This window comes from Copadichromis virginalis, linkage group LG10, assembly GCF_057382275.1.
Source record: "Copadichromis virginalis isolate Kocher_CV1m ecotype Utaka linkage group LG10, C_Virginalis_male_GT1.1, whole genome shotgun sequence".
Taxonomy (NCBI): Eukaryota; Metazoa; Chordata; class Actinopteri; order Cichliformes; family Cichlidae; genus Copadichromis; species Copadichromis virginalis.
The window spans coordinates 31,492,521-31,504,717 of NC_140627.1; the positions used below are offsets into that span (position 1 = coordinate 31,492,521).

General features: G+C 37.8%; 1 protein-coding gene across 1 annotated transcript in view; it reads right to left on the reverse strand.

Moving 5' to 3' along the window:
* The window catches only part of LOC146700804 (polypeptide N-acetylgalactosaminyltransferase 10-like), a 90,108-nt gene that overhangs the window by 46,680 nt on the left and 31,231 nt on the right, over nt 1-12,197 (reverse strand). The window contains exon 4 of the mRNA XM_085471049.1: nt 9,341-9,507. Coding sequence (XP_085327175.1) covers nt 9,341-9,507 — 167 coding nt within the window. The remainder of the gene's footprint in view (nt 1-9,340; nt 9,508-12,197) is intronic.

A 12,197-nucleotide genomic window follows, 5' to 3' on the forward strand; every position in this document is an offset into this window, starting at 1 on the left:
ACACTTTCCTGTCCACTCAAACACATCCTGTCCAGCTGCCAAGAAGCCCTAGGGGAGGGTCACTACCGGTTGGACCATCACCAGATGCTAATGGCAATTGCTGGGACTCTTCTCAGCCATAATAATAATCAGGCCCCACTGTCTCCCCATAAAGTAGGTAATATTAGTCAAGGCAGGAGAAACTGAAACTCCAATCTTGAGCTGCCACTGGTTTTCTTTCCACTACAAAAGAATTGCAGAAAGTGACAGAGACCAAACAACTTATGCTTCTCCCACATATCACATCAACATCCCTGCAACCAGACATTGTAACTTTGTTAGTGGCTTCAAACAGCATGCCCTGATAAAATTAACTATGTGCAAGGAAGATTGTATAGCTGAGGTTTTTGAGAGTAAGCTGGACAAGTACCAGAGGCTTTTTGCCAAGACAATGTTGGCAAGGATATTGCCATCCAGTGGAAGTAGACTGGAGAGGCTTTGCAGGTCGCTTTCTCTACAGTTTAAAGCTTGCGGAACATGAGCGGAACGCACAGAAGGTCAGTTATTAGGATTTCAACAGAGCATCAGAAAGAGCTTCCAGGTAGACATGGATCAAGAGGGTAGAGCGATGACGCAGTTTTGCTGTAAGGCAATTCAAGGCTAGGTTTTATCTTCTGTATTTTTCACTCATAATCATGCTTAGAGAGTTTTCAGATAGTTTCTTTATTCAGGTTTCTTTGACAGCCATTACTCTCTCTTATAATAATTTCACTTAATAATTCGAAGCTGCTTTTTCTCTTTGACCATAGAGATTATTTTTGGACCAACAGTGGGAGACCTATCAAAACATGCCAAGTAGTTTACCCAAGGTAGTTGTTAGAATGAGATGAAAAGTTTTCTACTGCATCTGTTTTCTCCACTCAGTAGTCATCGAAAAATAGGAGAACAAGTGGATGACTAAACTCTAAAAGCAATTCTTTCAAGGTTGTAACAGTTCTTGTTTTAAAATTTTTTTTTTTTTAAAAAGGTAGTACATTAGGGATTTTGGGTTGAGGTTTTAGTACACACTCCTCTGCTACAAATGAACATTCAAAGTTTATTAACCCATTATAACCCATTGGTTGTTTGGTTTTAGGTCAAAATAGCGTAAGTCATGAACCAGTGGCAATATTGAAAATTACCAAAAGTTTTTTCAATGATATTATGGACATTACGGTACTTTGTAACTAAAAACTGAAAAGCTATAAACTGAAACTAGAACCACTAACAAACAGTGGGGTGTGAGATCAGTTTCTTAAACATTAATATGTAAATTGTCATGACCATTGATGGGGAAACTCAGTTACACTCAATGTAATTCAGGTAGTTTTTTTTACACATATGCAAGCAGGAAGAGTTGTTTTCTCATATTCCATCTTCATTCCTCTTGGAGATATGAGTTAAATTTATGGATACATTTTTTATTATTATTCCCAATTTCCATGCTATCAAGTAAAGTCATTCAACACTGTATGTCACCTCTCCTTGTGAGCCAATTAGCCCTTTCCTTACAGCTTGTCTGTCATACAACCCTCATCTCCATCTAAAAATCACACAGGCTATCAGGGGCGTCCCATCCAAATTTCCCTTTGGTCCTGCCTTCAAATGCGATTCTGTTCTAAAATGTTGCATCGCATCAGATTCCAGTTACCTACTGAAAAGTTATATTGATGGATATTTTTACTTTAAAATAGTCTCTCCTATTGAAATACTGCCAGATAATAACTTGCATTGATGCACATCCACTTAATCAGAACAGTGTGGCATGTGTAAAGATGATCGATATAGTCTGCATTTATATTCATCAAAAATCTATGTGTATCTGGAGATAGATGTCTCCTGTATATCTGATGAACTCTCCACGAAAGATTCATTTCACCTCTCTAACAATTTGAAACATCTCGGGCCTGTTATTTCTGACTGAAGTAATTATGCTCTCAAAAATGACTATGCAAATTATAAAGAGATATAATTTTTGCTTCACTTACAAAAACAAACATAAAAATAGAACCTAGCCCTAACAAATGCAATCTGTCTTTTTAGAAAGCTTTAGAAAGCCAAATGAAGAGTCCAAGAATGAAAAGCAGAGGTGGGGCTTGACCCTTAGGCTGTAATGGTGACTACAGTTGGAAATAAAGACAGATTTAGGAGCTTTGTTGTAATGCTTACATATAGCAGACATACTGTACATGCATTTCCTCTCTTTGTCTTCCATAGATTCTCTTCCTTGATCTGAGGAGAACGGAGGCAGCTCTTTGTTCTTCTCTGCATGTGTGTGTGTGTGTGTGTGTGTGTGTGTGTGTGAGAGAGAGAGTGTGAGTGTGAGTGAGAGAGAGAGAGAGAGAGAGAAAATGAGGGAGAAAAAGAGGGAGACGTTACAGCTACTTTCCCTGCCATGTCTGGCCATAAATCCGTGAAATGACTTGGGCTCCACCAGCAGCATTCATCGCTCATGCTCAACCGCAAATGCTAAGCTGCAAGCGACATAATTCAACCTTTTACTGAGTGAAACCATCTTTACACAGCAGAGGTGAAACTGTTGAACTTTTTTACAGTTGGAGAATTGAATCGATTTCCAATGTTGAAATAATCATGTCGGAATCCATCTGACTCAGTACTTCTAATGATAATGTAACTATATGGACTTTTTATGTTGATTAGCTTTTAGCCTTAGCCACCACCCTTTGGTTACTTAGGTGTGGTTACTTAATCCCAGACATGAGCCACATGTGGACCTATTTTAGGTGAGTTTTTGTGCTCTGTTGTAGTCTAGTATTTTTTGTGGATTAGCATTGTCCTGATGAAATAAGCAGAGCTTATACTAAAGCAAAACAAAAATACCCCCAAAAAAATCAGTGCCGACTGAGGGCCTGACGATCCCGGGCATCCGATTTTGATTTCTGGCCTTGACCCTTGTGTGCAGATATTTCTCCAGATTCTCAGACTCTTCACAATTTTACATTGAAGGACATTATTCAGATATCCTTTAACATTGTTTGGGTGCACATGCAGATTGGTGAACTTCCGCACATCTTTTCTTCAGAGAAAATCTGCCTGTCAAAGATGATCTTTTAGATGAATATTTATATGCTCTGCAAATTACTGCATTTTTTTTATTTTAGTCACATTTTATACAATTACTGGACTGGACTGGATATACTGGACTGGTAACAATGAGAGGTTGAGAGAGGCAGAGGTTGATTTGCGGGGGGGTCATTTTTGCCCTGTCCTCAACTGAAATCTGAAGAAATGTAAAAAATAGATATAAAAAAATTAAATAAAAAATTAAATTAAATTAAATTAAAAATAAGAAATTCAAGAGAGGAGAGACTGGAGGTTGGCTCCCTCACAATGGGTAAGGCCATATACAAGGAAGGTAACATATGCTTTAGCACAAAATCTGCTTCAGGGCGGAAATTAAGGGAATAAAAAGAAAATGAAGGTGCTGCCTCTTGATGTTTTCACTGCTATTTGATAGCAGGGGGTTATTTCATGGAAATTTACCTTTTCCTTGGAAGGCAGTTAAGTTTTGGCAGTTTCAAAAAAGTGAAATGGTGCTTTCCTTCACCCTCACACCCAATTTCTAACCATACCACTGGAGCTCTTGTTGCTATGATACCTCTCCAACATAAATGCCACCTGACAAAAAGAAGTTATTGTGCCATGAAACAGATGGCAGCTAATGCTGGCGTTAGTGCACAACTCGTGAGAGTTGCTTGGAGGTCTTCTTTTATCCTTTATAACTCTAAATGGAAAAATTTCACAGTGTTAATAGTCCATAAGCTATTTTGATGTCATATGCTGTTTAGTGATTAGATTAGGGTGGACCATTGCAATTTATCAGTTTTCCTAACAATGCTGGAATGAGAATACTGAGCCTGGAATGAGATTATATTTGTTCTATCTACTATAAAAGGCAGAATTAAAAATGAAACTGGTGAATGATGAGGCTCCGTCATATCTTGTAGTGCCTCATAGCAAAATGTTATCCCAATATCATTACTCAAAAAAGTAATTATTACATATATTACACAGAACACTTGTTTTAAAAGTAATACATTTGGGTATTTAATTACTCTCAGGATAAGCTAATTCTTTATACTATTCACTAAATTACTTACTCTGTAAAATGACCTCAACAAACTGCCTTATAATTACCATTTAACAATATAAACCTATAGGCTATGTTCCTACACACAAGTAAAAATCCTTATTCTAATGAGGACACATATATGATTTTTCTCAGTTTCTGTATTACACAAAACCGACAGCACAAAGCAAAGATGAAAACTAGCACAAAGAGACTTCAAAGCGATCGCCACAGTGATTCTACTATAGAAACATGAACAGGTAGAAATGGAGCCTGCAGCCTGACTGCTCATCAGTTTGTTACTTGTTGAAGTTCAGTGTCTGGCTGTTGGGCTTCACTCAGCATTCACTCAGCTTTGTCACTCTGGGTTCTTGGCTAGCTTAGCATGCTTTCTAGCTACCTTAGCATGTTTGTGATGGTGCTTACAGGGAACAGAAGTTGTGTAACTCTAACTGTTGTGCAACTGTTTGCATTCTCTTCTTTTTGTGCAATTAAAATAAAAGTAATGTTGATCTCCACGCTGTCCAGCACTTAAGTCTAACATCACTTCTGGGTCCAAACTCCTCTTCAATTCCCAAACTCAAACACTACGCGATCACTGAGACAGAAAAAAAAAACAAAAAAAACCCCTCTGAATTCTTTCATCTTTAATATATTGATCACTGCGGTTGCTCTACCAAGTGTAACAATAAAGTTTTAACATCCAGGCATCCATGAAAATTTATGAAGTTTAACGATTTAGCTTATTAGTTTCCATCTAAAGATGATATACAACTTCTGACTGAGGGATTTGTGAAAACTAAAACGTACAGCTCTGCTATCACTTTGGACATAAATGAAGACAGAAAACTAAGCAACAGTGATGTTTGTAGGGTTACTGAAGTTAGGCTAGCTAATAATAAGGGTGTGTAAAGTGGTGGCGAGTTAGGATAATATAATAAACACATTAGCATAGTGAAGCTAGAGGATGAATGCTAACTTTTTTGAGCTATGATTAAATGCAATTGCATGGTTCGCATGGCAGGAAAAAGATGCTGAAAACACACCAAATTTCAGTCAGGAGAACTGAAATAGTCCATCCACAATACATTAATATACTGCTGCATGGTTTGAATTACATGCTATGAAAAACTCCTGATCCTCAGCTTCATGTATCCATTCAAATCCTTGCTAGCCTCAGAATGATTCCTTTCTGACCAGTTCAAATATTTAATGTCTGGCAAACCATGAGCAGATGGGCTGTAGTTACTTTGTAGAAGTAACTAAAAACTGGGCTTTAAAACGTACTTCAAATTGATAGTGATGATAATAAAAACCCAGAGAGGCCAACAGTGATCACTGACTACTTTTAGGGCCTTGTTCAGATTAAATAGAACAAGATACAAGCGTTAAAACACGTTAAAAAGACAACATCCTTAATCCCTAATGAATGCAGTGTAGTTTGGCCCCAGAAGCAGGGATTTTACGTCTTCATTTAACAACTGGATTTTCCTCCTCTGATACACAAACTGAAATCAGATGATTGTAGCCCAAGTGCAAGAACCAATAAGTGGGATTGAAAGGCAAGCAGGCTCACAATTCCAAGGAACTGGACTACTGGGAACTACTTGTTCTTTGCTGGATTTCAATTATATGACCACGAATTCTTTTACCTTTTACTTCTAGTTTCTTCAAATTATATACATATATAAAATATGAGCTTACCACTCATATTTGAAAACTGGTCAATGCAAAAGTGACTTGGAAGACTGTAAACAACTACAAACATCTGCAGCAGACTGATAAGAGAGCGATAATCTCATGTGGAAAATAAGGCTGAGGGAGATCCTTTAATGATTGCATTAATATAAACTGGGGGTCATTTCTATAATTACAACATGTGTAATCTTACACACCTTGCAGGCAAACTTCAAAGTGTTAAAAATAACTGCCTCCTCATGTTTTAATTTGCCTCAGGATAACTGTTACAAGAAATGCTGGTACAGACTGAAGTAACCACATTAGTATGACTGCAGGCTCTGTAGCTGCCGTTAAGCATAGAGAGGTAACTCGGCATCAACAGAACTCACCTGGAGGGTTTCATACCATCTGTTTGTGAGTGTGTATTTTATACCTTCATGCAGACTGATTGGCTACTATTTGGTGAATGAGAATTAGATCCCCTTGTATTTCCTATCAATTTTCAAAACAGGAAGCCGAAAAAAAAAGCTATAAGGATGAGTTAACTTTGCCTTTCTACGCATCTTAAAGTCATACTTGTGCTATATACAACCTCATTAAACCGGCTAAAAACCCTTAAAGTAGCTCAACCTAATTTTTGCAAACTGCTACCAAAAATAGTTTCAGTTTTTAGATAATTGTTATGATTATTTTTAAATGTGTATTATTACTAAAATTATCATTGTTAACCAACAAGTGGACAGAGCTGAACTGTTTTATTCCTTCATTCAGATGAAAATTGGTGATCGGAGAATAACTTCCACATCCTTTCCTCCCACTCAACAAAATCATAAATTATGTATGTGTGTGTTGTTGTAGCCTATGACCCAAACGTGATGGGAAGGATTTGAACATCATTTTAACCTTGTTCAATAATTGCTTTTTTAATTTTACCACACTTAAGTTGGTGAATAAAAAAAGAATATAAAATGAGCAAACCTTGCGTGGGGAGTTTGATGTGAACAGGTATCACACACCCCGGACTGTGATTTGACTCACACTTTTCATTTTTTATTCATTTATTTTGTTTGTGCCTTCTTTAGGAACACTTTCTCTTATTTTTAAGTGCCATGTTTACCACACAAATCCTAAAACTTACTTTATACTCACTTTAACAATAATCAATTGACATTCATCCATACACATGCGATTACAAAACACCTGACGTGGGTATCATTGATTCATCCTCCATTTTTAGTTTGAGTTATTTTTGAGCTTCATAAAATTAATGTGTGAACCAGAAATTAATAACTACCTTATAAGTCTGAACCACACTTACTTCAGACTAAATGACTTTTCCTCTTCCTCCTCTCCATATATTTTTTTTTGTATACGAGGGTTTAAAGCTTGACACCGTTTCGTGTGTGCACAGAATCGGTCCAGGATTACTCTCTTTGACATTGTAACACTACTCAACCAGAAACCTGAAGCAACTGAAGTTCACTTTGGCCTCATGCCTCTTAAGCCTTAATTGCTGCCAAACTCATTTCTTATCAAATGACAGTAGTGGTTAGAAGGAACGTCAGAGCAGACGGTCTGCAGAGGTTAAAACCCTTCCCCGTGGCTGTGTAATGTTTTCCCATCAATCCTGATGACATGAGCGCTCACACCCATCCCATTTTTTTCCCTTCACAAAACTAAATTTTTTTTGCTTCCCACCTGTCAGGTTGTGTGAGGGGAATGATATAGGACACATTTAAGGTCTTAGCTATTCTATGTTTTGTATGTATCTATTACATCTTTTACTTCAAAGTTTACTTCACTGGATTGTTATAAGTCAATTTAAAATTAAAAACCAATTTACAAGGGCTTCTAAGAGACAGTCTTAATGTACTGCTTCACTTATTCAAAAAAAAAAATCTTATCATATCTTTTTTTCTGAATAGCTGTATCACAACAAAACACCAGTATGGTTTTTATTGTTTAGCCATATGTTTTGGAACACAACTTCAACATGTATCAAAACAAATGGATACTGATCCATCAATAGCTTTATACACAATGGAGTTTGTACAGCTGCGCATCTGTAACATTGATTAGCCAGACTACACCAAAAATAAATAAATAAATAATAAAACCACAGGGCCTTGACAGAGGACCTCGTGGAGCGTCTTGTGGGTAGCTTGACCCTGAAAATGGAGTGATTTCAGTTTCTGTTTGCTTTTTGGATGTTCAGCTGCTCTGGCTTCTTAGGTTACAAGGAAACAGCGCAATCACAAATATGTGTGTTGCATTATTTATGAGGACATCTTGATTTTGTTTGAAAAAACATGTTCCTGCCAAACTGAAATTAGGACTACTGATGATTTTGAATGGTTCTAATTATGTGTCATCTTTTGGAAAACTCGAAGGCTTGAAATCCACTCAACATTTAATTTACCTATACAAATATTTGAGCACAATAACACTTTTGATTGAAATGACTTAAGCGTCCAGAAACGTGAACATTGAAATCGTTATTGTTTCCACTCCACTTGGCAGCAGCAGGAGGAGGGTTTAGTCTCGGAGCTCTGATGGGTGGTAACCTTTAAATGAGTCTGAGGCAGCAGAACATCTCATTACCGTGGAGACGAGAGGTAAACACATCCTTCGACGAAGGACCGTGACAAAGAGCGCTAATTAACAAGGAGTTAAACACTTTAAAAGGCCTGATGAAAGAGTGAGAGGAAACACACAGAAATGCATACACAGACACACACACAGACACCTTAATCTATGCGATGATAAGCAGAACACATTTACCACAAATAGCTGTTGAAGAAACATTCAAAGCCAAATGTATACTGCTAATCCTATGCCAATTATAAATTTAAATGAAGACATTCTATAAGAATGTAATCACAATCATGTGTTAACCTTATGTTGTACGGGTGAACAGATGTTCATTAGGAACAGGAACTATTCGGTATTTGCTGGGAACTACATCAATGCATAACTGAGGTAGAGTTATGACAGTAGAACAAATACCAAAACACTGTTTGGTTGATCTTTAAGATGGAGTGTCTTGCTCAAGGAAGCTGCTTTGCAGCCTTAAAATCTTCAGGATATTATCTGAGAAATATGTGAAAACATAACATTTCAGACAGTTGAGGGATATCGTGATCTCTAACCATCTCATCTAACCAGCATCTTTATCATCTGCTTTATCATCTTTATCATCTGGCCTTTCAAAGAAGGCTAGTTGGTGTGCACACTCTGACCAAAAATACAGAAAAGTTATAAGAAAGTATCTGTTACATATAGTCTAGAAAAAGGAACTGGGGACAACATCTCGACTCGATACTCCCATTCATGTGTTAAAAAAGGTGAAAGATTGTATGTAAACTCCCAAGTTCCATGTTTCATTCCCATGCAGACAAGTAAGATTAAAATACTGCATTTACTGCACGTGTGAGAAATATGTAAGAAACAAAGTCAGAAAGAGGGCAAATCCTTTCCCACAGCACGGTATATCGGGCTTTTACAGCTTAGTGTTCTTTGTAACCTTTCAGAGTTTAGAGAAGCTCTCACTACCTTTGTCACTGAAGTCATCCACCAGTATGACCTCTGTGATGAGCTGCGGGGGAGAGCGGTTGAGCACACTGTGAACAGTCCTTAGCAGAGATGACCAGCCCTCATTGTGGAAAGGGATGATGATACTGGTGTTGGGAAGCTTTTCTGCATACAGCTTCTGTCTGCAGCTAGACACACACACACGTACACAGACAAAATAGAAATAGATGTAGCACACTTGCAAATACATATATAAACACAGCGTATTCAAGAAAGGACAAGAGCATCTTATTCATATCCTGCATACTGCCTTTTTCTTTTTCTTGCACACTTGTCTCTTCAGTACATCTCAGGTCACAAAGAACATGTATATATATCAGCACTCAAATGAATGTGTATGGGCATGGTGAGCAGATGGCAGCTCTACTCATTTCACTGAAATACAGGTGCAATTTTCTCTGAAAGCTCAACTCAATTCCCTTTCTATCATCTGCTATTACAGAGACAATTGCATTTGTTCACCTCTTAGTAAGAAGAAAACAAAGAACAGCAGAAAACAATTTCAAGGACTGCTTTCCAATACACTCCGGACATAGTAGTGGTGGACAAGCAGACGAAGACGACCACAGTGATAGACGTAGCAATACCGAAAAACAGCAACATCAGGAAGAAGGAACACGAAAAGCTGGAAAAGTACCAAGGGCTCAGAGAAGAGCTCGAGAAGATGTGGAGGGCGAAGGTAACAGTGGTCCCAGTGGTATCAAAGCACTCTATGGAGTGACCGCAAAGCTAGACGAGTGGCTCCAGCAGATCCCAGGAACAACATCCGAGACCTCTTTTATGGTTGAATGTCCCTTAGTAAGGAGGCAAGTTTTGTCCAAAACCCGACATTTTTGCTAGCCATCAACAAGCTGGCATAATTCTGTCTGAATATTTGGCCACTCTTCTTTTCAGAATTGGTAGATTATTTAAATTTGAGGTTGGAGCTTTGAGAAGAGCATTCTAGAAGTGTAATGCTAGCCTGCAAGAATTTGAAGGCAGTCATTTATTATTCCATTTATGCAATGTACCAGCACTACTGGGTGACAATTTGCAGAGTTCTGGAAGCCTTCCCAGACATAGTGACACATCCACATAACCTGTAACCTGTACTCATCAGTTGTTTGAACTGATGAGCTTGGAATCAGCAGTTGTTTAAAAATGTCTTGAAAAGACCTTCCAACCTCATGTAAATTCACAATTCTCCTTCTTAGATCTTCACTGAGTTCCTTTCGCTTTCTCATTGTTCGAAGTATTAGTCAATCCAGTGAGAACTATCAAACAAGTCCTTATCATGCTTTCAAAGACAAATTAGTTTTTATGGTCATGATCATGATCACTAAGGGGATGTTAATAGGCTTTGGCCTTATCAAAAACACTGTAGAACTTTCAGCACTATTTAATTAAACATTGAAGTGAAATAAAAGTGTCTAAATTCTTTTACATTTAACAGAAAAATGAGACATCAGTCTATATTGTTACAAAACTAATCTTAATTTTGAGTTTTTCTTTTGGAATACTTTAACTGCTGAGTTTAACAGGTTTTAGTCTTTGAAAGAAAAGGGAAACAAAAGACCTAAAGTCATATCATGTGGAACACACAGTATGAATAGGGAAAAACAAGGCTGTGTTCCACTGCCTGTCAGTAATTTTACCAGCCTTGTTTAGTCAGTGAAACAGAAGCATTAAGAACTAGAAACCTTTCCTTTAACATACCAAGCAGTGACTGTGCAAGTACAATAGTTAGGCACTGTGACAGGAACGCTTTAAGTTAGTTACATCTAATAGATTGTGATGAAGCCGGAGCCTCACAAAAGTGACCGGCTGAGCGAATCTGACTATATTCACATGTTTATTTTGTGTTCTTCTTCTTTTTTTTGACAGAGAAACTTCAAAGTAAATTTCATGTCTCTACTGTTAAACTTCATCCATCCAATAAGAGCTTCTTTCATCAGCTCAGATTTACAAACATCGAAAATTTGGTCTGCTGTTGGTCTTCAGGAGGTATTGTGGACTTTACATCAGAGATTGTAGTGTTATATTCATTTTTTCACATTTACTTTCATGATGTTTTAAAAGTGCAACCATCATTTTAGATCAATTGTTTTTGAAGCTTTTTGGTTAAAGCCAATGATCTAATCTTTAATTGAGAGTTGCATAAAAAAAGGTTACAAATTTGTTCTCATCATGTATATTTACATGGTTGTCATGTGTTCCAAGGTAGTCATGTGATCAAAGAGAATAAACTGGAGCTAGGATGACAGCTTTGTGACATTTTCTAAAGCAAAGACCTTCAGATATGCTGCTAAATACATACTTAATTACTCGTGTCAAGAATGTCACCGACACGTTCCTCCTGTATCAGGGACAGTTGAACTTAGAGCAGTTATCAGCTGGCAACATGTGCTCTGACGATGGGCTGCAGCTTCCATCTTGTGCATTAGCATCGCAGCAAGAGGCAGGACCCCTGCAGAGGTGTTAATCATAAGAGGACAGTTATATTCCTGCTCTGACAGAGAGAAAGTGTAAGTGTGTAGTGAACTGTGTCAGTCGATCAATGTCTGTGTTGAACATCAGCCTGCGTGTTATTCATTCAAATAAGAACACTGGGAGACAGGCAGGCTGACTGATCGACAGGCAGCTGGCCGACGAATCTTAACAAACCTTGTCCAATTCCACAAGGGGAAGGAGTAAGTGTGTGCTTCAATTAAATCTTTTCAGTGTGCAGAAATCGAATGTGTCAGTCTCAGGTCTGGGACTGGGTGACTCTGGGGCAGTGACAACATGCCAATCACTAAGAGGCAGATGGTGCCTATAGGGCAGACCAGGTGGAGGGGTT